The sequence below is a fragment of the Pelodiscus sinensis genome, chromosome 5 (assembly GCF_052426305.1).
Source record: "Pelodiscus sinensis isolate ZL-2025 chromosome 5, ASM5242630v1, whole genome shotgun sequence".
Classification (NCBI taxonomy): domain Eukaryota; kingdom Metazoa; phylum Chordata; order Testudines; family Trionychidae; genus Pelodiscus; species Pelodiscus sinensis.
Window position 1 is genome coordinate 114,889,984 of NC_143056.1, and position 25,432 is coordinate 114,915,415.

The 25,432-nt window shown below is 43.7% G+C and overlaps 1 protein-coding gene across 5 annotated transcripts in view; it reads left to right on the forward strand.

Annotated features, from left to right (window-relative positions):
• Positions 1-25,432, forward strand: part of PTPRJ (protein tyrosine phosphatase receptor type J) — a 144,295-nt gene that overhangs the window by 93,893 nt on the left and 24,970 nt on the right. For 2 of the 5 annotated variants that reach the window (XM_075928125.2, XM_075928126.2), the window contains 7 exons: positions 2,629-2,892; positions 5,589-5,855; positions 9,370-9,636; positions 13,845-14,111; positions 19,039-19,323; positions 22,035-22,307; positions 22,812-22,943. In XM_075928125.2, the coding sequence (XP_075784240.2) occupies positions 2,629-2,892; positions 5,589-5,855; positions 9,370-9,636; positions 13,845-14,111; positions 19,039-19,323; positions 22,035-22,307; positions 22,812-22,943 (1,755 nt within the window). The remainder of the gene's footprint in view (positions 1-2,628; positions 2,893-5,588; positions 5,856-9,369; positions 9,637-13,844; positions 14,112-19,038; positions 19,324-22,034; positions 22,308-22,811; positions 22,944-25,432) is intronic. The other 3 variants (XM_089778664.1, XM_075928128.2, XM_089778666.1) reach the window with 3 other exon arrangements.

A 25,432-nucleotide genomic window follows, 5' to 3' on the forward strand; every position in this document is an offset into this window, starting at 1 on the left:
AAAGCAGATGAAAAGTCTGTAAGATAGATACTATGGATTAAGTAAATAATTATGAATTGTTATGGTTATATACACAAACATACTTTGGTATTACACTGTTTCATATGTTTCACAAAACACACGTGTAGATGACACATCATCATTCATTGGGTTATGTGAAGATTTAGTAATGTTTGTAAGATTTATTTTTATGTTCCTATAAATCCAGTTCTGTGGTGCTTGCTCTCACACAATCTTCCTTCAATAGGGGCTGTGACCAGCACACTGAAAGATTGATTATACAGAGAGCAATAACAACCAAAGATTTTAAAAAAAAGCTTGAGTGGGGGTGGGGAGCAGCAGAACACCTTGAAACATACTTCAGGACAAATAAATGTAAAAAATATGGCTCCTCAGTTTACATAAATTAGCAAAGATTCACTGAAACCAGTGTTCCTCCAGCTGAGGAATTGTGATTGATAAGAGTCTGGTCCGCAGAATTGATAATATAACCTAGCACTTCAATCAATAGAAAAGTGTTACAATGGGGGGGATCTTCCCACCATCATCACGGCCATCCCACTCTGTCTGTGGGAGAGAAATCTTCACCCGTTAAGATTGTGGCCTTCTTCATGACGGAGTTTCTTATATGTTGAATGGCAGTTTCCTTCAGAAAAAATGCCCAGAAGTGCTGTATTTCATTGTAAGTGTCCCTCTTTGTCAATGTATAAAGCAAAGAAATCCCTTTTGATCATTTCATTCTAAAAAATCTGGCAGATCTATGGATTTGAAACTCAGTGCAATGAGGGATGTTAAATTTCGTTTAATCAACTAATCAACTAGTCGATGGATTTTCTATCGACTAGTAAATTAGTCAATAAGTGGCAGAACTGCAGTGGGGTCAGCGCCCAGTCCCGGGAGCTAACCCCGCTGCAGATCTGCCTGCTGCAGCTCTGCTCACACTGGGTCCCTCCTGCTGCGCACCCAGGAGCAGCCCGAGGCCGGTTGCAGCAACTGGCGCCTTAGGCGGGGCGGTGAAATCAGTGCTCCTGCCTGCACGGCCGTCAATGGCCATGACATCATTACGGGGCGCTCCAGCGCCCCATGATGTCATCATTAGGCGCCCAGGCCAGTGGCTCCCTAGGCAGCTGCTTAGCTCGCCTACGCTCACGGGCCGCCCCTGTGTGCACCAGTTTTTTAAATACATTAAGAGCCAGCAGATGCTTAATAAATTTAAAAGGCTGATACTCAGCGGGGGGATCCAGTGCGAGCCAAGACAGCTGATTCCCAGCTCACACCAGGTCCCCCTGCTGCACACCAGCCTTAATCGAAAAAAGGCTGGAGCGCAGTGGGGGACCCAGCTGTCCCGGCTCGTGACAGGTCCTCCTGGCTGCACTTCTGATTTCTAAATATATTAAGAGCTGATTTCTAAATCTATTAAGGCTCTTCATATATTTAAGAATTAGAGGAACAGTGCCGGGTCCCTGCTACTCCTCTGCTCCCCACGGAATGGTGCTGGGGGAACTGGCTTTTAGGCTGGCTCCTCCTCCTCCTCCCACACACACATTTGCTGCCTCTATCAGAGGCAGGGGGGAAGGAAAGGGACTAGCGACTAGTCGACTATCCAATAAGCTGACATCCATAAGTGCAACACTGAGTGACGGTAGAAGCATATTTTGTAATTACAGTCTTTTATGTATATCCTTCTAGTTGTAATCTTTGTGACCCCTTGACTATCTGTATAATTGCCTGTATTATTACGTAATACAACTCCAAAATCTAACATTTCTAAGGTACTTTTCAAGATTGTTCCATATTCTTTACTGGAAAAGTTACTTTAAATTTAGAAAATTAACAGGTGTGAAATATAGATGGATTTTGTACACAAAAATACTAGCTATCTTATAGAGCAGAAACTGAGGAACAATTAAAGTATCTCATCCTCACAATCAAATCTCAATTAAAAGGCATGGTCAGATGTGCACACAGATTTTGGCTGTCACATAGCGAAACTGATAATGCCTTAATGAATTCCTATAAAAATAAAGTGCTAAATTCACTGGCGTTTTTTCACTGGTTCGCTGAAGCAAAACCAGGTCTACAGTTCAGAACAGCCAGAATGGTACACTGGAACAAAAATTGCCAATTAGTCTAGCTCAGACTGTCTAGATTAGAAGAAGACCAGTTATAGTAAAAGAAGGGACTTAGTAAGGGACTTGAGGCCATGAGGCTGAATAAGAAAAATGCTGGGAAGCCAAGAATGTATTATTACATGTGAAGACCATTCCTAGAATGGTGTTAAGATCTTCCAGATCAAAGCCAGCAAGACATTACATGAATGTGAATTGAGGTATGTTAATAAGGTACATTATGCCTTGTACATAAAGACAGAAGTGACATTTCATTCTGTACCTCATAAAATTGGTATAAGTATTCAGTAGCCATAGGTCAAAATAAAACATGATTATAAGAGACACATTTTTGGATCGCTGTTATCAAATGCTGTGGTAGATGTTATAAAATAAATCTGTGGTATAAAACTACAATTATATTACGTGAATTAATATTGGAGCATTTTTTTGTTTTGTTTTCCTTTCAGCAAATGTTTTTGCTGTATTACTAATTCCTTTTTTTTTTTAAACCAAACAGAACCCAGTGCAGTTGATCTCAAAGCTGTAAATATCAGTGCAGAAAATATAACTTTGACTTGGAAAAGCGGAGATCTTCAGGCTTCTAATTACACTTATAGGATATTCTATGGAATTAAGGGAAATTCATCTCTGAAGAACACCACTTCCCGAAACAACTCTGTTACCATTACAGGATTACAACCTGGTACCTTGCATGAAATTAAGGTCTTTGCACAAATTGAAGAGATTGAAGGAGAGTCTACCACCATAGAGATTTATACAAGTAAGTCATTGAAACCTCTTTCAAGAAAACAGCCTGAAATTATAATCTGCGATCTCAACATCTGTCACCTTTGTAAATGTCATGAAATTTTTACACATCTTTGATAGACACGCCTACATTTCAATTAATCAACTTGAAAGCGTTCATCCTGAGGTAAGTGATTTCTGCCAGCACAGCACTATGGCAGTTATATATGCTGGCCTGATTGGTAGCTGTTTAAATATCATTCAGACTCTGTAAAACAGAGCAGAAGAAAGCATGAGATGCATTTTAGGGAAGAAAAAAATACTAATTTCTTATTCCTTCCCTTCTATAATGAGGCAAAGTCAAACATTTCAAAGAGTTTTTAATGCTGTATTTTTTATAATTATATATACACATGACCACTAATCTAGCCAGCCATGTTGCAAAGAAAATATAAAGCAAGTGGCATGTCAAGTTGGTATCATACATTTCACTGTTTCACAAGATTCACTAAACACAGTCCCTTAGTGTTTTGACTAGATGCCATAATTAATTGGATTACATGAAGACTTAGTAATGTTTGGAGATTATTTTTATGTCAGCATAAATCCAGTTCTGTGGTGGTTGCTCACATAAAATCTTTTCCAGTAGGGACAGTGATCGGGGGCATTGAGAGATTGATAATAAAGTAGTAAGAACTGAAAATTTAAAGCAGTGGGTGGGAGGAAAGGGGCACCTTGAAAAATAATTGTAAAAAAGAAAATGGGTTAGATCCTCTGCTTGCGTAAATTAGCAAAGTTTTACTGAAGCCAGTCATCTTCAAGGTGTGGTTTTGCAACTCTTAACAGTCTGGTCCACAGAATTTATAATATACTTTAGCACTGAAATAAATAGAAGAATAAGTGTTACAATGAGCGCATCTTTCCACAGTCATCGCATCATGCTGGGTGTGTATGGCTGTGTATACACTATAGGGTTTTTCCGGAACACCAGAGGTATCCCAGAAAAACTCCGCGGCATCCAGGGAACGCGTATGCTCTTCCACTTCTTTTTGCGGAAGAGCACGTATCCTCTTTCAGAAGCCCTTTCTTCCTCCTCCCACAAGGAAGAAGGGCTCTTCTGACAAAACTATTGTAGTGTAGATATAGCCTATGAGAGAGAAATCTTTACCCATTAAGATTGTGGCCTTCTTGACAAAGAAGCTTCCCCCGTGCTGAGTGGTTGTTTCCACTTGAGTAAATGCCCAGAAGGAAGTGCTGTTTCATTGAATTGTCCAGCTTTTTCACTGCATAAAGCAAAGAAATCCCATTTGATCACGTCTTTCTAGGAAATCTGGCAGATCTATGGATTTGAAAAGCAGTGCAGCATTGAGTAACTGTAGTTACATATTTGGTAATGACAGTCTTTTATGTGTAGTCTTCTAATTGTACTCTTGTGCCCTCTTGACTATCTATCCAAAATCGAACATTTCTGAGGTGCTTTTCAACACTGCTTCATATTCTTTAGTGGAATTTTACTTTAAAATTGTTGGGCAATATAGATGCATTTTGTATACAAATATACTAGATATCTTGTAGAGAGGCCTACAGCAGAAAGTGAGAAGCAATCGAAGTTCCTCACTCTCACAATCATATGTCAATTAAAAGGCATGGTCAGAAGTGCACACAGATTTTACAGTGCTGAATCCACTGGCATCTTTGTACTGGTTTGCTGAGACAAAACCAAGTCCACAGTTTGGCATAACGAGAATGGTGCACTGAGACAAATCACCAATTAGTCTAGCTGAGAATGTCTAGAAGAAGCCAGTGATAGTAAAAGATGGGACTTTGTAATGTTGAGGCCAGGAGGCTGATAAGGGAAATGTTGACAGGTCAAGCACATGTAGTTTCATGTGCTGACTTTTCCCAGAATGCTAGTAAGAGCTTCCAGAACAAAGCCACATGGAAGATATTACATCAGGACCGGCGAACCGTTTTTGACTCACGGGCCACTGACCCACAGAAAAATCCGTCGGGGGCTGCAAAAAGCTTAATGCACGTGACCCCAAACTGAGAAGGACAGTGATCCTCCCTACATTTCTCTCACAGACCAAAGCCTAGAGAGGCCCAGTTTAGTAGATTTGGTGTGATCCAGTGGAGGGGCTGAAATGCCAGTGTGGGCTCCCCAGTGCTGTGGGAGGATGGGGGAATTTGAGCCTCAGGGGCTGGATCCAGGCAAGCCGGGGGCCACATCCAGCACCCAGGTCTGAGGTTCCTCACCCCTGTATTTCATGAATGTGGATTGAGCTACGTTAATAAACAAAACAGTTTGTCTTGCCATGGAATAGCTTTTTTGTGATGGCACTGCCCAGTACACAATACAGGCACCTCCAGTCAGAGCTCAACAACTTTTTCCCTGGAGTACTGGCATCTTTTTCCCTGGAGGACCAGCATCTTTTTTTTTTTAATTAACAAAAAAAAGCACTGCATGTACATAGTGACAGAAGTGACATTTGGTTCTGTTCCGCATGAAATTGATATTAGTACTCAGTACCCATAGGTCAAAATAAAACATGATGTTAAGCGACAGATGTTTAGATCACTGCTATCAAATGCTGTGGTAGATCTTATAAAATAAGTCCGTAGCGTAAAACTACAATTATGTGAATTAATACTGGAGTATTTTTTGCTTTGTTTTCCTTTCAGTATATATTTTTGCCGTATTACTAATGCATATGGTTTTTTACCAAACAGAACCCAGTGTAGTTGGTGGTCTCAATGCTACAAATGTCAGTACAGAAAATATAACTTTGACTTGGGAAAACAGAGATCTTCATGCTTCTAATTACACTTATACAATAATCTATGGAATTAAGGGAAATTCATCTCTAAAAAACATCACTTCTGAAAACAAGTCTGCAAACATTACAGGATTACAACCTGGTACCTTGTATGAAATTAAGGTCTTTGCACGAATTGCAGAGATTGAAGGAGAGTCTGCCACCATAGATATTCGTACAAGTAAGTCATTGAAACCTCTTACAAGAATACATCCTGAAATAATAATCTGTCATCTCAAAATCTGTCACCTTTGTAAATTTCATGAAATTTGTATACATCTTTGACAGACACTCCTATTTTTTCAATTAACCAACTTGTAACCATTCAATCTGAGGTAAGTGATTTCTGCCAACACAGCACTACGGCAGTTATATATGCTGGCTTGATTGGTCACTCTTAAACAACATTCAGATTCCATAAAGCTGAAAAGAAGAAACCATGAGATGAATGTTACGGAAAAATAAAAATAGTAATTCTTTATTCCTTCCCTTCTATAGTGAGGCAAAGTCAAACATTTCAGAGAGTTTTTAATGCTATATTTTTTATAATTATATATACACATGACCACTAATCAAGCCAGCCATGTTGCAAAGAAAATATAAAGCAAGTGGCATGTCAAGTTGGTATCATACATTTCACTGTTACACAAGATTCACTAAACACATTCCCTTAGAACATGCTTTGACTAGATGCCATAATTAACTGTGTTACATAAAGACTTAGTAATGTTTGGAGATTATTTTTGTCAGCATAAATCCATTTGTGTGGTGGTTGTTTACATAAAAGCTTGTTCCAGTAGGGACAGTGGTCAGGGGCACTGAGAGATTGATAATAGTGAGAACAGTAAGGACCAAAGATTTAACGCAAGATGGGGGAGAGGCACACTTTAAAAATAATTGTAAAAAAGAAAATGGGTTAGGTCCTCAGCTTGTGTAAATTAGCAAAGTTTCACTGAAACCAGTCATCTTCAAGGTGAGATTTTTGCATCTATTACAGTCTGGTACACAGAATTTATAATATATTTTAGCACAGCAATAAATACAGTAGACTTCCGATAATCTGGCACCTTTGGGATCTAGGTGGTGCCGGATTATCAGATATGCTGGAGTATCGGGAGGTACTCCGGCAGGGGGGCTGTGACGGGTCTGCTGGACCCGCACTGCGTCCGGGGGCTGACAGGAACGGCGTGGTGAGGAGTGAACCCTCCACCGTTTTGCAGGAAGATGGGGGAAGCCCCACGTCGCCGCTGAGAGTTTCCGGGAGGGGAGGGGAGCAGGCTCCAAACCCCCCAGACTGTAGTAGTTATCCCCAAGCAGGGGGGTGAGGGGCGGCGCTGTAGGACCAACCCGGCAGCACCCCAGCTAGTCTGCTCTGCAGCTTCCCCAAGTCCGCTGCTCCTCATTTCAGCAGTGGCAAAGGCGGACTTGGGGAAGCGTTGTGGCGCAGAGCAGCTGGGGTGCTGTCAGGTTGGTCCTGCAGTGGCGCCCCTCACCTGCCTGCTCGGCGCCTGGCAGCACCCCAGCTGATCTGCTCCACAGCTTCCCCAAGTCTGCGGCTGGTCAGTTTCAGCAGCAGACTTGGGGAAGTGGCACAGAGCAGCTCCAATTGTCCAGCTGGCCAGAGCACTTCTGATGGTCCGGCACCAATTGGAATCCGGGAGTGCTGGACCACTGGATGCCGGACAGTTGGAGTTTTACTGTAGAAGAGTAAGGGTATGTCTACACTACCACCCTAGTTTGAACTAGCGGGGTAATGTAGGCATACCGCACTTGCAAATGAAGCCCGGGATTTGAATTTCCCGGGCTTCATTTGCATAAGCCGGCCGGCGCCATTTTTAAATCCCGGCTTGTTCGAACCCCGTGCCGCGCGGCTACAAGCGGCACGGGCTAGATAGTTCGAACTAGCAAGCCATTCCGAACTATCTGTACGCCTCGTGGAACGAGGCGTACAGATAGTTCGGAATGGCTTGCTAGTTCGAACTATCTCGCGTGTAGCCGCGCGGCACGGGGTTCGAACAAGCCGGCATTTAAAAATGGTGCCGGCCGGCTTATGCAAATGAAGCCCGGGAAATTCAAATCCCGGGCTTCATTTGCAAGTGCGGTATGCCTACATTACCCCGCTAGTTCGAACTAGGGTGGTAGTGTAGACATACCCGAAGTGTTAACCATGAGTGCATCTTTCCACAATCGTCCCATCACTCTGGGTGCGTATGTGTGTATATGAGAGAAATCTTCACCCATTAAGATTGCGGCCTTCTTAATGAAGGAGTTTCTCCCATGCTGAGTGGTTGTCTGCACCTGAATAAATGACCAGAAAGAAGTGTTCTGTTTTATTGAATTGTTCAGCTTTTTCACTCTATAAAGCAAAGAAATCCCATTTGATCATGTCTTTCTAAGAAATCTGGCAGATCTATGGATTTGAAACGCTGTAGTAGCATGTTTTGTAATGACAGTCTTTTATGTGTAGTCATCTAATTATACTCTTGTGGCCTCTTGACTATCTATCCAAAATTGGACATTTCTAAGGTGCTTTTCAAGACTGCTCCATATTCTTTAGTTGAAAAGTTACTTTAAAATTGTTGGGAAATATAGATGCATTTTGTACACAAATATACTAGATATCTTGTAGGGGCCCACAGCAGAAAGTAAGAAGCAACTTAAGTACCTCACTCTCACAATCACATCTCAATTAAAAGGCATGGTCAGAAGTGCACACGGATTTTGGCAGTCCCATGGCGAAACTAATAATGCTGTAATAGTTTCCTATCACAGATACAGTGCTAAATTCTCTGGCATCGTTGTACTGGTTCTCTGAGACAAAACCAAGTCCACAGTTTGGCACAACAAGAATGGTGCACTGAGACAAAAATCACCAATTAGTCTAGCTGAGAATGTCTAGAAGAAGACAGTGATAGTAAAAGAAGGGACTTTGTCATGTTGAGGCCAGGAGGCTGAATAAGGGAAATGCTGACAGGTCAAGCACATGTAGTTTCATGTGCTGACTCTTCCCAGAATGCTAGTAAGAGCTTCCAGGACAAAGCCACACAGAAGATATTACATCATGTCTGGGGAACCTTTTTTGGCTCGCGGGCCACTGACCCACAGAAAAATCTGTCGGGGACTGCACGCAAGTGAGAACCTTCACTAATGTGGCCCCAAACTGAAAAGGACAATGATACTCACTTACATTTCCCTCACAACCAGAGCCTAGAGGGGCCTAGCCTAGTAGATTTGGTATGCTCCAGTGAAGGGGCTGAAATGCAGCGTGGGTTCCTCAATGCTGCGGGGGAGAAAGGGGAGGGTTTGAGCCTTAGAGGCTGGATCCAGGCAAGCCAGGGGTCACATCCAGCACCTAGGCCTGAGATTCCTCACCCCTGCATTACATTAATGTGAATTGAGCTACATTGATAAAGAAACAGCTTGTGTTGCCATGTACATAATGACAGAAGTGACTTTTGTTCTGTTCCCCATTAAATTGGTATTAGTATTCAGTACCCATAGGTCAAAATAAAACATGAAGTTAAATGATAGATGTTTAGATCACTGCTATCAAATGCTGTGGTAGATCTTATAAAATAAGTCTGTAGTGTAAAACTACAATTATGTGAATTAATACTGGAGTATTTTTTGCTTTGTTTTCCTTTCAGTATATGTTTTTGCCATATTACTAATGCCTATGGTTTTTTACCAAACAGAACCCAGTGCAGTTGGTGGTCTCAATGCTACAAATGTCAGTACAGAAAATATAACTTTGACTTGGGAAAACAGAGATCTTCAGGCTTCTAATTACACTTACAGAATACTCTATGGAATTAAGGGAAATTCATCTCTAGCGAACACCACTTCTGAAAACAAGTCTGCTACCATTACAGGGTTACAACCTGGTACCTTGTATGAAATTAAGGTCTTTGCACAAATTGCAGGGATTGAAGGAGAGTCTACCCCCATAGATATTCGTACAAGTAAGTCATTGAAACCTCTTTCAAGAAAACATCCTGAAATTATAATCTGTCATCTCAACATGTCACCTTTGTAAATTTCATGAAATTTGTATACATCTTTGACGGACACTCCTACTTTTCAATTAATTAACTTGTAACTGTTCATCCTGAGGTAAGTGATTTTTGCCATCACAATGCTATATCATTTAGATATGCTGGCCTGATTAGTGGCTGTTTAAACAACATTTAGATTCTGTAAAGCTGAAAAAAAATAATTATGAAGTAAAGTTTAGGGAAGAACAAAAATATTAATTTTCCATTCCATAGTGAGGCAAAGTTAAAGATTTCCAATAATGATAAATTATATATTTGTACAAATATATGTGCACATTACCAACAGCCAAGCCAGCCATGTTGCAAAGAAAATATAATGCAAGTGACATGTCAAGTTGGTATTATACATTTCATTGTTTCAAAAGATTTACAAAATACATTCCATTAGGATATATCTACACTTTATTCCTCTTGAGAGAGAGAGAGAGAGAGAGAGAGAGAGGACACCCAAAATCACAAATGAAGCGGGGAATTTAAATATCCTACACTTCATTTGCATAATCATATTGTGGCACTCTTGCGAAACAATGCTATTTCGAGAGAAAAAATGAGGTTATTTTGAGATACAACGCTTCCCTCGAAGTATCCCTTACGCCTCATTTTTTGAGCACTGCAATAAATGGGAGAGCAAGGCCTTTTTTATACTTATCTGCAAGGTCAAATTAAGATACACAGCTCCAGCTACATTAATGGTATAACTGGAGTTAACATACCTTAATTTGATCTATGGCACCATCTCCACAGTGGGAGGTTGACAGGAGAAACCTCCTGTCGTTTTTCCTAACTCCTCGTGAGGAGCAGGAGTTTCAGCGTTGTTGGGGGTACCCTTAGCAAACATTTTAGTGGGTCTTGACTAGACCTACTACATTTAACTTCTGAAGATCAGCTGCTACAGTGTTCATCTTCTGGGCAGTAATGACAAGTGTCAGTCTTCCATAAAGTTACAAAGAGGGCATCATCCCAGAGTCTTCACTGTGTGCGTGTGCGTGTGTGTGTGCGTGCACGCACTTTCCTATTAAGATTATGGCAAACTCGATGAAGGAGTTTCCTCTATGCTGGGTGGTTGTTTCCCCTGAATAAATGCCCTGAAGGGAGTGCTGTATTTTAGAGATGTCCATCTTTGTCACTGTTTAAAGCAAATAAATCCCCTTTAATGCATTTCATTCTAAGACACCTGGCAGATTTCTTATATCTGGATGGATGTGAAACTCAGCACAATGCTGAGTGACTCCCATAGTATATTTTGTAACGATGATCTTTATTATGTATATTCTTCTAACTGAAATCTTTGTAACCCCTTAACTGGCCGAATATCAGCCCTATATCAGCCATAATCTTAGACTCCAGAATCTAACTTAAAAGGCACTTATCCAGATTGTTCCGTAGTCTGTATTGGAAACATCACTTTAAGATTTAGAAAAATAACAATCGTAAGGCAGTATTCTACTTGTCAATTATGTAATTATACAAACCCAAACACCTTGCCCTGGTTCCTGTTCCACCCCTTCTTTGAGGCTCTGCCCTGCTGGCTCCATCCTCTTCCCTCTGTCACTCACTCTCCTTCACTTTCACTGGGTGGGGGCAGGAGGCTGAGGTTCAGGAGGGAGTGTGGGGTGCAAGCTGTGAGAGGGAACTTAGGGGCTGGGGGGGCATTGTAAGGACTGGGGCAGACGTTCTGTGTATGGGAAAGAGTGTACTGTGCGGGCCCAGGAAGGGTGCTCAGAGCAGCTGATTGGGGTGCTGGAGAGAGTGAGAGATATGGGGTCTGGAAGGAAGTTTGAGTGCAGAAGGGGGCTCAGGACAGTGGCTTGGGATGTGCTATCAAATGCTGAGGCAGATCTTATAAAACAAGTCTATAGTGTAAAGCTACAATTATATTATGTGAATTAATATTGGAGTACCGGTACTTTTTGTTTTGTTTTCCTTTCAGCGAATGTTTTTCCTGTACTACTAAAGCAGGGGTGGGAAATAATTTTGGGCTGTGGGCCACTTCAAAAAATTTTGAAGTGTCCCAGGGATGCCTGGAAGGGGCGGGGCCTAAACCGGAAGAGGGGTGATTGATCTGGGGCTGGGAGAGCCCCTTTGCCCCCCCCTTCCCACTAGGCACCCATGCCCCTCGCAGGGTGGGAAGAGGCTTCCCACGCTCCCCCATCCCCAGGCCAATCAGGGAAACCTCTTACACAAAATTTTGCTCCAGAAGTGGCAGTGATTGGGGCACGGAGAGCAGAAGGGAAAATAGTTATAAAAAAGAAAATGGGTTAGATCCTCAGCTAGTGTAAATCACCAGTGATCTATTCTAGCCAGTGTTCCCCTAACTGAGAAGTGTTACACTGGGGGATCATCCCGCAGTCTTCACAAGTGTGTGAGAGAGAGAGCGAGTGTGTGAGAGAGCGAGTGTGTGTGAGAGAGTTCATGAGCGAGTGAGAGAGACCATGAGTGTGAGTGTGTGTGAGAGAGAGAGAGAGAGAGAGAGAGAGAGAGAGAGAGTGAGTGTGAGCGTGTGAGAGTGAGTGAGAGAGAGAGAGTGTGAGAGAGTGTGAGAGATATTCATCCATTACAATTATGGCATTCCAGATTGAGTCCCTCCGTATTAAGTAGTGGTTTCTGACTGAATAAATGCCAGGAAGGGAGCACTATATTTCATTGTAATTGTCTAGTTTTATCACTCTTTAAAGCAAATAAATCATCTTTGATAAATTTCATTTTAATAAATCTGTTTCTTCTGTGGGTGTGAAATTCAGAGCGACGCGGTGTGACTTGAATGGCATATTTTAAATCGGTGGGGGACCTCTGGACCACTTGCTGGACATGGTTCATCAGGGTTCATGGCTGGCAGGCTCCTGGATGCTTTATTTACCCGTGCATTTGCAAACACGGTGCCCCACAACTCCCCGTGGTGCAGTTTGCCATTCCCACTCAATGGAAGGTGAGGGACAGTAGCGTAGCCTGCACCACTTCCCTCAGTTCTTATTGGCCGGGAATGGCATATTGCAGCCACTGGCAGAGGCGTTTCCTGCAGATGCTCAGGTAATGAAACCATCTCCTGGCCCACCAGCAGCCATTGCTGACAAACTGTATCCAGTCCATGGGCCAAAGGTTCCCTACCCATTTTTGAAAGGATTATCTTTTTATGTCTGTTCCTCTAATTGTAATAATGGCAATTGCTTTACTGTTTTTATATTTGCCTGTATTGTTATGTAACCTACAGAAAGTAACATTATAAGACACTCTTCCAGATTCTATTGCATGAGATTTATTGGAAAAATTACTTGAAGATTTAGAAAACGAACAGGTGTTGGGCAATATAGATGCATTTTGTATATAAGAATGCTATAAATCTTTTAAGGCCATGGTAAAAACTAAGAAACAGTTACTTTTAACTCACTTTCCTAATCAAATCTTAATAAAAACGTGCAGTCAGACGTTTACAAAGATTTTGAGATTCCCATGGTGAAACTGCTAATACCCTAATGGTAATTTATGAAAGACACAGACCTAAATTTACTGGCCTGCTTTTACAGGTGTTTTGAATTGCTTTGCTGAGGCAAAACCAAGTTTACAGCATGGCATAACTAGAATGGCGCCCTCAGCTAAAATGGGCCAATTAATCTAGCTGAGAATGTCTAGAAAAATGTCAATTGTAGTAAAAGAAGGGACTTTGTACTGTTGAGGCCATGAGGCTAGGTAAGGAAAATGCTGAGAAGTCAAGTACATGTTATTTCATGTGATGACCATTTCTAGAATGGTATTAAGAGCTTCCAGAACAAAGCCACTAGCAAGACATTACATGAATGTGAATTGAGGTACATTGGTAAGCCAAACAGCTTGTCTCGCCCTGTACATCATAATCACAAAAGTGACATTTAGTTCTGTACTTCATAAAATTGATTTTAATATTCAGTAGCCATAGCTCAAAAGAAGACATGATGTTAAATGACACATGCTTGGATCACTGCTTCTGAATACTATGTTTATGTTATAAAATAAATCTATAGTGTAAAGCTAAAATTATATAATGTGAATTAATATTGGAGCACTTTTTGTTTTGTTTTCCTTTCAGCATATGTTTTTGCCGTATTGCTAATGCATATATGTTTTTTTTCTTAACCAAATAGAACCCAGTGCAGTTGTTGGTCTCAAAACTGTAAATGTCAGCACAGACACTGTAACTTTGACTTGGGAAAACAGAGATCATCAGGCTTCTATTTACACTTATGAGATACTCTATGGAATTAAGGAAAATTCATCTCTGAAGAACACCACTTCCCGAAACAACTCTGTTACCATTCCAGGATTACAACCTGGTACCTTGTATGTAATTAAGGTCTTTGCACAAATTGATGGGATTGAAGGAGAGTCTACCACCATAGAGACCTACACAAGTAAGTCATTGATACCTCTTTCAAGAAAACATCTTGAAATTATAATCTGTCATCTCAACATCTGTCACCTTTATAAATGTCATGAAATTTCTCTACTAACTTCTTATTCCTTCCCTTCTATAGAGAGAAAGGCAAAATCAAAGATTTCCAAGAATTATAAATTCTACTTGTTTTATGTTTTATGCGTTATAAAACATATATATAAATGACCAATAATCAAGCCAGCCATGTTGCAAAGGATAAAACAAAGCAATTAAATGACTGTAAAATAGTTATAGTGGATTAAGTAAATACTCACGAATTGTTATGGATATATCTACATAAACATAGGTTGATACCATGCATTTCACTGTTTTGTATGTTTCACAAAACGCATTCCCTTAGAGACATGGTTTGATGAAAATTTAGTAATGTTTGGAAGATTATTTTTATGTCACTGTGTAGCCAATCCTGCAGTCCTTCCTGACATGAATTCTTGCTTTAGTTGGGGCAGTGATTGGGGCTCTGAATGGTTATATAAAAGCAGCATAAACAGAAGATTTAAAATGAGAGGGGGAAAACACCTTGAAAAATACTTCAGAAAAAATAAATGTTAAAAAGAAAAAGGGTTAGATCCTCAATGTACATCAACAAAGATTAATTGAAGCCAGTGTTCCTGTAGCTGAGGATCAGCAGCAATCAGATTCAATTAGTGCACTAATAAATAAGGGTATGTCTACACTACAAAGTTAGTTCGAACTAACGGACGTTAGTTCGAACTAACTTTCATAGACGCTACACTAGCGCTCCTTTAGTTCGAATTTAATTCGAACTAACGGAGCGCTTAGTTCGAACTAGGTAAACCTCATTCCTGTGTAGCCCCTTAATTCGAACTAGTGGGAGGCTAGTCCTTCCCAGGTTTCCCTGGTGGCCACTCTGGCCAACACCAGGGAAACTCTTCTGCCCCCCTCCCGGCCCCGGACCCCTTAAAGGGGCACGGGCTGGCTACGGTTCCCGTGCCAGGTGCAAGCCTGCCAGCACCCAGCCAGCAGACCCTGCACCTGGCACAGCACAGAGCCAGCCACCCGATGCCCCCCAGCCCTCCCCCTCTTCCCGGGACCAGGCTGGCAGCTTGCCCGGGACCGCAAGAGGCAGGCACCCGCCTGGGCTAGTGCAGATATCGTGGACCTTGTCCACGATCTCCGCACTAGGCACAGGAAAGTGGCCGTCTAGGGCAGGAGAGCTGCCAGCCTGGCCACCCAGGAGCAGGTGTGCATGAAAATCAAGGTGGTCCACTGAGACCCCCGACCCTGAGCCCTGAGCTTAGAATGGCCGTACTGGGTCAGACCAAAGGTCCATCTAGCCCAGTAGCCTGTCTGCCGACAGCGGCCAACCCTAGGGACCCTGGAGGGGATGGACCGAAGACAGTGACCAAGCCATTTGTCTTGTGCCATCCCTCTCCAGCCTTCCACAAACTTCGGGCAGGGACACCACTCTTACCCCCTGGCTAATACCACTCCATGGACCCAGCCTCTATGACTTGATCTCACTTCCCTTTAAACTCTGTTCTAGTTCTAGCCTTCACAGCCTCCTGCAGCAAGGAGTTCCACAGGTTGACTCTTTGCTTTGTGAAGAAGAACTTTCTGTTACTAGTTTGAAGCCTGCTACCCATTCCTTTCCTTTGGTGTCCTCTAGTCCTTCTATTATGGGAACTAATGAAGAACTTTTCTTGATGCACCCTCTCCACCCCACTCATGTTTTATAGACCTCTATCCTATCCCCCCTCAGCCTCCTCTTTTCTAAACTGAGAAGTCCCAGTCTCTTTAGCCTCTCTTCATATGGGACCTGTTTCAAACCTCTGATCATTTTAGTTGCCCTCCCCTCTCCCACCCTCTCTCTTCCCCTCTCCCACCTCCTTTTCCCAGTCTGTCCGAGTTTTGTTCAATAAAGACAGATTCTATTTTTAACCACACGTTTTCTTTATTTTGTACATCAGGAAGGGGGGCTAGGATGGGGTAAGTGGAAGGAGGTGAGGGAGGAATGGGGTACAAGCCCCCGATGGGGAGGACTGGGCTGGCTCTGCGGGCTTCTGGGGGTGGAAGCTCTCCTGCAGCCCTCCAATTGCCCCCTCTCCCCAGATGGCAGCTTGCAGCAAGTGCAGCCGGTCTGATGGCCGAGTGCTGTGATGTGCCCAGTGTGGGTACTCCGGGCAATCCAAGCCAGGACTGCTTTGCAAGCGGGGCACCCCTGAGAACTCTCTGTCTGGGGTGGAGGTCGGGTCCCTTTAAGCACAGCCCTCGGCTAGCCTGAGGCAGCAGCTCCACGCTCTTAAGTCCTCATCTGATGCCCTGCCGGCACTGCTTCCGGACATCCTTAATCCCGGTTCAGGGTCCACTTAATGTGGACATGCTAGTTCGAATTAGCAAAACGCTAATTCGAACTAGTTTTTTAGTCTGGATGCGTTAGTTCGAATTAGCTTAGTTCGAATTAACTAATTCGAACTAAGTTAGTTCGAATTAGCGCTGTAGTGTAGACATACCCTGAGCAGGTTAAGTGCCTAGTTCCCAATGAATTGCATTCTTAGGGAAGCACTTTAGAAAACCTCACTATAACAGTCCTACGGGATTTCCAGAATTATGAGTTAGTGTGTTACCCCCTCAGCTTCTGCAAGTGAGTTTTGCTAGTGCTAAGCTTCCCGATGACTCCCTAAATACACCAACTTGGCTGTCTTGCCAGCAAACCCTTTAGGATTCTGCGAAGTCAAACCTTGCTCAGCATGTTACAAAAAGTGAACTTCAAGATCCCCAGAGATTTCCCAGTTCCCCAGAGCATCTCCCTGCAGCATCTTCTCCTACAGTATTCACAGAAGTGAGTGCTCCAAGGGACAATATACTGTAGCCTGTTAGCTAAAAGGAGATTAACCCAACCTACCCTTCAATCAATGTACTGCATAGGTATACAAGGAAAGTGAAATACATTTATTTAACAAAAGGATTAAGTGACGCCAAGTGCAAGGAATAAAGATAGAAAGGGTTACAAGAAAACAAAAGTGAAACTCTACCTTTAAGGCTAAGGCCTGATTTAGTATGTTCAACTCCGTTCTTCAAAGCCTTGTTTCTCATCCAGTCCCTCTTCAAGCATGGCTGGTCAGAGTCTCTTGACAGGATCCTTCACAGACTTTGGAGTGCTTGATTCAGATGAAGGATCTGCATCAAAATGGCTATTTTCCCCCCTGTCCTGTGTCCTTCCGAAGTTAACTGACCTCACTTCGAGAATCAAGAAGGCTTCCTGGGGGTGTAGTCTCCATCCTTGGTGGAGATGAAGTGCTCATTTTTCCCCACTTGCTCTCCTGATAGCTTTGTATAATTATCTTGCATGGGAATGTACATTCATTGCCTTCCTGATGGCCAGGTTGATCAGACAAGCTTATAAATATGCCTGTGTCTGGGGCACACTGTGCTTAGGCATTGCTTGGCAAACACGCTGGCTGTGTCTACACTGGGCCACTTATTCCGGAAAATCAGCCACTTTTCCAGAATAAGCTGCGAGCTGTCTACACTGGCCCTTGAATTTCTGGAAAAGCAACGACGCTCTACTGTACAAAATCAGCTGCTATTCCGGAAAAGCTACACTGCTCCCGCTTGGGCATAAGTCCTTATTCCGGAACACTGTTCTGGAAAAGGGCCAGTGTAGACAGCCCAGTAGTCTTTTCCGGAAAAAAAGCCCCGATCGCGAAAATGACGATCGAGGCTCTTTTCCGGAAAAGCGCGTCTACATTGGCCACAGATGCTTTTCTGGAAAAAGGACTTTTCTGGAAAAGCAGCCTGCCAATGTAGACGCTCTTTTTCCGGAAATACTTATAACAAAAACTATTCTGTTTTAAGCATTTCCGGAAATTCATGCCAGTGTAGACACAGCCACTGTGATAATATAATACTGGCTTATATTTATAACTCTCTGTAAGCATCCCAGGTATCAGCGGTGAAAGTGGGCCCATACAGCAGGCTGGTAAGAACCTGCTCTGGAATGTGTCTGTATACGGGTAGGGCAGCGCTTTAACATCAGTGCCCCCTTTGCTCTCCTCCCTCTCCCTGTCAGTGGCTATAAGGTCTAGCAATGCTGTTGCAGCAGCAGCATTCAAAGGCTGCCAGGGCGGTGCTGCCAGACTCTAACGGCAGGGCCGCCAACTGTGGGGAAACACAAAAGGGTCAGCTGCTCCAGGGACTGGTGATTTAAAAGGTCCTGGGGTTCCCAGCGCCCTTCAAATCGCTTCCAGAGCCCTAGGGAAAGCCATGAAGGACTGCCTGGTGGGGGGTGGGCACTGTCTGCCCTCAGCCCCTTCCGCTCAAGGCCCCATGCCTTGGTGGATCCAGAGCCACCCCTCTCTCCCCTCTTCTCCCCCGCCCCCAGGATGTCCGGCCTGGTGCAGGGCACACCAATAAGTCCCGGCATCTGCTTTCACCCCTGCCAGTATACACTACCCAATGCTTTTTGAGGCCAGACCAGTGTGTTAATAGTTGGTATGTGCTACCTTACAGAACACCTTTTAGATGCATATTATGCCAACAGTGCATGAGTTGGTCAGTCCTGGAAAGAGTTTCTGACTCAGAGAAATTAACTACAAATGGGCCTCTCTGTCACACAGCCAAAGTACCTGTTTGCATCTGTGTCTCTGTGAATTTTGATAATTCTGGGGGTATGTTTCTAATCTTATTTATCGTGTTGTAACTCCACTGATTTCAATAGTTGTTCCTGATTTATGCCAGTTTGTAAACATGATCGCAATCAGTGTGTAAATACTTCAGCTTCATAGCATGGATTAGGCAATACGTGGGATGAGTTACAATTTAGAACATTAATTGTTGGTTTGTTAGCTATTGTATCTTTCTTTCAGCAAGTTTTTCTGCACAGCTATTAACTAATGCCCACTATGTCTTGTTTTCAATAGAACCCAGTCCAGTGTTTCACCTCCAAGTTGTAAACATCAGCACAACAGAAGTAAACTTAAGTTGGCAAAACAATGATGCCAATGCTTCTAACTACCTTTACGTAGTAATCTCAGAAGAAAATGGATCACAAACTAATACGAGCAACACATACAAACTCACAGATAATACATTTGGGGCTACAATTATAGAATTAAATCCTGGCACCTCCTATACATTCACAGTGTTTCCACAATTGAAATGTAATACAACAGAGGGAGACCGAATAAACATAACTAACTGTACAGGCAAGTTCCAAGAAATATACTGCTTTTATTGAAATTCTTTGTTGTTTATGTATTGGATACCCAGCAACTGATTTGTTTGTTTAGCACTCATTTGGGGTTCACATTCTAATCTGACTTAACTCTGTGCACATCCATCACTTCCAATAGCATGGCAGAAGGTACGTATCAGGGTAGAATTTAGCCCTTGGTCTTTATGCTGTGCAGCCATGTAAAGATAATTGCAATCTTCTTTGCAGAACAGTCATTCATTCATGAGGTGTACACTGTCACTTACCTTTTGGTGGCATACATTCTTTTTGAACTACAGGTGAACCTCTCTAGTCCAGCACTCTCAGGATCTGACTGGTACTGAACCAGAGAATTTGATGAACCACAGGAGGTCAATATTGTCTACCACAGGGGTGGGCAATAATTGTTGGACTGGGGCCATTTCAAAAATTTTTGAAGTGGCCCCAGGTCACCCTGGAAGGGGCGGGGCCTAAACAGGAAGGGGGAGCCAGGATGCTTCTGGACTTCCCCACCCACAGACCATGATTGGTCTGGGGATGGGGGATTGCCCCCCTCATCCCACTAGGCACCCAAGCCCCTAGCAGGGCCTGGGGGTGGGGGAGCATGCGAAGCCTCCTCCTGCCCTGCAAGGAGTATGTGGCTCTTTGAAGTGCTGCGGGCTCCTCGCAGGGCTGGGGCAGAGCGAAGGAAGTTTCCTGCAGCTCCCCTGATTGGCCTGGGGGCAGTAGGAGCATGTGAAGCCTCCTCTCGCCCTATCCCTCCCTGTGAGGAGCACGTGGCACTTCAAAGTGCCACACTCTCCTCGCAGGGTGGGAGGAGGCTTCATGCGCTCCCCCGCCTCCCAGATCAATCAGGGCCTGGAGACGGGGGAGCTGTGTGTAGTTTCCTTTACCCTGCCCCTGCCCCTGCCCCGCATGAGCGTAGGGCACTTTGAAGTGCTTCACGGTCCTCGTGGGGGGGCAGGGGAGGCAGAGGAAACTTCAAGCCCTGTTCCTGCCCCCAGGCCAAACAGCGCTTAGGGGCAGGGGAGCAAGTGACATCTCCTCCCACCCTGCGAGGAGCACGTGGGGCTTCAAAGGGCTACGTGCTCTTGGCAGAGTGGGAAGAAGGGGAGTGGCAGGGCTTCTGCGGGCCGGATCAACCCACTTGGCAGGCCCGATCCGGCCCGCAGAGGCCATTTTGCCCACCCCTAGTGTAGCAGCATTACTCACACTTCTAAGAGCCCAGTAAGCAGTGGAAGACATTTAGGGGTAAATTAGAGCTAAACAGTAGCACAAAATACTGAGAGCCAGGACTGGTGGCAGTAAATAAACTTTATGGGACTGCAGGAAACTTGGCCACATGATAAGTGGACATCCGGCTAATTAAAATCACGCCAGACCATAGATGTTGCCGCAACAGAGTGCCAGACTAGAGCGGTTCAGCCTGTAGTTGCTTCTTATTTTGCACTTTTTCCTGCATTTTCGGACACATTCTAAACTCATGAGTCCAGGTTAATGTAAAAAGAAGAAAGTGGACAGAGAATAAAAACAAACTAAATACTGTAAAGGAGTGTAATAATTTGGGGAGAAAGAAGACTGAGGATGTGGTATGGAGATAGAGAGCAAGAGAATGGAAAAATAGCCGAAAACATAAAAGGATATAGGTGCTAGATAATATTTATTATTTGTATACTACAGGCAGTCCCCGAGTTACGAGGATCCGACTTATGTCGGATCCGCAGTTACGAACGGGGCTTTTCTCGCCCCGGAGAACGGGAGCGGCGGGGCGCCCAGATGCGCCGCGGTCCCGCCGCCCGCATCCTCCGGGGCGAGAAAAGCTGCACCGCATCTCCCTGGTCTGCTGGGGGGGGGGGAGACCCCTACCCAGCAGACCAGGGAGACGCGGAGCAAAGCCGCGGAGCACGCGGGCAGCGGGACAGTCCAGACGCGCCGTGGCTGTTCCGCTGCCGGTTTCCTCCGAGGCTTTGCTCCCCGTCTCCCTGGTCTGCTGGGGGGATTTCCCCCCAGCAGACCAGGGAGACGCAGAGCAGCTTTTCTCGCTCCGGAGGACGCGGGTGGCGGGACGGCTAGTGCGCCCCCCCCCAGCAGACCAGGCTTTTCTCACCGACTACGCCTGGGGTAGAGCTGCTGGGGCGCTGCCAGGTTGGTCCCACAGCGCCGCTCCTCGGCGCTACTGGACCAACCAGGCAGCACCCCAGCTGCTCTGCCCCAGGCGTCCCCAAGTCAGCCGCTGATCAGTTTCAGCAGCGGCTGACTTGGGAACACCTGGGGTAAGCAGCTGGGGTGCTGCTGGGTTGGTCCCCGCAGCGCTGAGGTGCGGCGCTGCGGGGACCTACCTGGCAGTTCCCTAGCTGCTCTGTCCCAGGTGTCCAAATTCAGCCGCTGTTGAAACTGATCAGCGGCTGATCCCAGGAAGCCCAGGGCAGAGCAACTCTGCCTCGGGCTTCCTGTAGTCAGCCACTGGTCAGTTTCAGCAGCGGCTGAATCTGGACGCCAGTTCCGACTTACATACAAATTCAACTTAAGAACAAACCTACAGTCCCTATCTTGTACGTAACCCGGGGACTGCCTGTACAACAAATGTGTACGGTGGTTCGCAGAGAGATGAAAACCATAGATTCTGCCCTGGAGAGTGTAAATTGATTGAACAGATAAACATCCAATTTGCTCCATTACTTAACCTTGTTTCTTCTTTTGCAGTTGCTGCATCAGTGTCTCAATTTAGCTGTACACCAGTGGCTAAACAGTCTGTGTTAGCACTAAGGTGGAGCAGCCCTAACGGCAGCTATACTAGCTTCAAAATTAACACAGTCAATGCCGTGTGGAGGAATGAAACACCATTTTTGACCAGTAATCTATCTACAACTATAACAAATTTAAATTATTCCACCACCTATAGTGTTAGTATTATAACCTGTTCATGTGGGAAAGAAAGCCTTCCAGTGCAAAAAACATGTGATACAAGTATCACTGGTGAGTATAAAAAGTTTGAGGGAGGGGGTGTGGAGGTAGCATATGGGACCTCTTACCTCCAAAGAGCTCTGAGTTACAACATGCAAAATGTCTAGCATTATACAGTATTTGTCAATATTCAAACTATGAAAGACTTTTTCTCCATTCATAGTTGTGTATGAAAACGTAAATAAGTATGTAGAACAACTAGTATGATCAATTATATGGATGTTCTTTTCCATAAAACATTTTTATAAGAACTACCCACTATTTCTTTGTTGGCTTGCTTGATTTTAAAGCTGCTATCTCTTAAGTGACATTAAAATGTGTTAATTTATATGATATTGCTCAGTGTGCAAATTGTAATAATCTGAGACCCTGGGAGAAAATGGTGGGCTTTCTTGTAATTTTCCTAGATAGTTGGAAAAGGTAGATATTTTGAAGTAAGGTGTCTTTCACCTTGATTTACCTTTTCCTTCCAGCATATTGAAAAGCTAATTTAATGTTAATATTTCTCTTTTACAGACCCTCCTTCTCCAGACGAGAAACCTGGTGTAACATCCGTCTCTTACAACTCTTTTAAAATTAAGTTTGGTGGATTTGAGTCAAAAAATGGACCGTTAATTGCCTATGCATTAGTAATCACAACAGATAATGGTAAGATCTTAGGATGTTAGCTCCCAGATGTACTATTCAGTATATCAGACATTATGCATATATCAATTGAGACAAACTTTTTAGATCCTAAACTACATGAAATATTACTCCTGATATTTGCAGTCAACTATTCAGAAACATAGAGTGAAATTTTGGTTCAAGGACAAAACACTGTTTGACTTCACAAGTCAGGATTTCACTCAGGTTTGACCAGCCTGAATTGTTCTAGTTTATAGGCCTTATACAATGGTGCTACGATCAAGTGATAACTCCTTATTGGTTTGCCAGTAATAAGAACTTCAACATTTTACAGTATTTTTTGTACCGCAATTTTAGGGGCTGGCAATTAATAACTACTGTATTTTGGGGTGTTTCTCAAGGTTGTGAAGATTACTACAATAAAAATGTCAGAACTTTGGGGAGGTGAAGCACTGTTTTCCAGTTTTACTACTAATAACCTATGGTTGTTGGGAGCTTTTTTATGGATGAAAGGGTGAAGGTGCATTGTCAGCATTATACGCTAAGGGAAACAGAGGAAGCCATAAGGCTTGCTATCAGGAGTTGCTCTAAAATACATTAGCTTTAAAGCATCAAAAAATTAAAAGAAAAATTGTACTTGGTTAACTACAATGATAACTCATGAAATCAGCAAGCCTTTTCTTTTCAGGTTTAAATATTTTTCATTCCTGCAGATGAAGGCAGCTGAAATAAGTGGTTCCCCAATGCAGGATTGTATTGACTCATGAACAGATATAATGATCCTGCAACTTGCCTGTTGTTTTAACCATGAGTATGCATTTCCCAGCAGCTGCCCTTGTAGATCTTCACTCCCTTTTTTTAAAAGTACACTTTCTTGTACAATAGTGAGTATACCAGTGGTAGGCAAATACCAGCCTGTGCTCCAGATCTTGTCCACGAGTGTTAGCTCCTGGCAAGCCCCCACACTGCTGTATTTATCTGTTCTTCTGCAGGTACAGGTGATTGCAACGCCCATTGGCTGTGGATCGCCCTTCCATGACAATGGGAGCTGCGATCACCCATACCTGCAGAGGTGCAGGTAAATATAGTGGCAACAGCCCACCAGGGGCTAACTCCGGTGAACCGCCATTATTTTATTGCCCACCTCGGCTTATACCATCAGTGATACTTGAATAACTTCTTGTACTCCAGTATCCTCAGTTTGCCTTAGCTGGCTGCCCCAAATTGTTTTTTAATGCCAGCATTTTATCAGCATACTTGTATTTTTAGATGCTTCTAATTGCTAATTTTTACAATTGAATCACATGCAAAGCGCAGTTCTCTGTTGCGTTTGTTCATTAAGGCAAGAAATGGATTTTTCTAGTTGTGTCAGTGTCAGATTTATGCTTTACTATGAGGGGGAAAGATTTTAGCAAAGGACTCGTCAGCCTGGTAACTGTAATATTCCCACTGTATAACACTCAACTGTCTATAATCGTTGTACACTAAGTGTAGGGTGGAGTTGTGGTGTTTGGGACAGTAACTGTTTTTCATCATTATCTCCAGTGTAGAAATTGCATCAGATGCTCTAATGTGAAGCAAACAGAGTGCTCCAGACACTCTTCTGCCTTGAGCCTTGCTCCTGCACCATTAAAGGCAGTGATTTCAGTGAGCCCTAAGTGTCCCTGTAGTATGCACAGAGCTGGCTTTTTAGCTGTTAGTTTGCTCACAAAACAACCTTCCTTAGCCTTCCGCCAACCTTTCGTTAGTTATTAACTTAATACTGTTTTCTCAAAAAAGTTGTTTTTAAAATCAGTAAGTGGGGAGGGAGGCCTGTGATGAATGGGAGGGGTAATACTGTTTGCTGGACACTCCTTCTATTCAGTTAACTAGTGCCAGAGTGGGGAACAGCCTTTTGATGGTCTTGGAACTGCCCCAACACTACCACCATGTCAAACTCCATCTTGTCTATAGTGAGAGATCTTCCTGTCTAAGGACATCCTCCCACTTTGGTGTCTGTCATATGGCTGCCACCCTCTGTTCCTACCCCTATGAGGTCATTTCCCACTAGCCCCACAGGTACAGTCTCCTGGTTCTCATCCCTGCTCTGCATGTCTGTCACTGAGTTGGATGTCTGGGCCTGATCTGGGGCTGTTGTCTCCTTGGCGTGCTACTTTGGAAAGCTTGGCTGCTCTGCCCCACCACAGATGGGCTGTTTTCCTGCCCTCCTCTAGCCTAGAGCTATCTAGTTGCTGCAAAAGCTAGAAAAACAAAATAAACTGTTTGGTTTGGTCTCCCTGGCTTTGCAGGTGTAACCTTTAGAGTGCTTTTTCCCTCCTCAGGCAGCAAAATTAAAAAACAAACAAACAAAAACACTCCTCAAACTTCCAAACAGCCAAAAAGAAAAAAAGTGTCTTTTTAAAATCCCGAGGGTTGTGCTCCTGCTTTACAATTCCACTAGAGCTGCCACCATGTCAAGGCTGTACCTCACTTTGGCAGAAGGTGGGGCCCGCAAGAGATATCAGTTAACT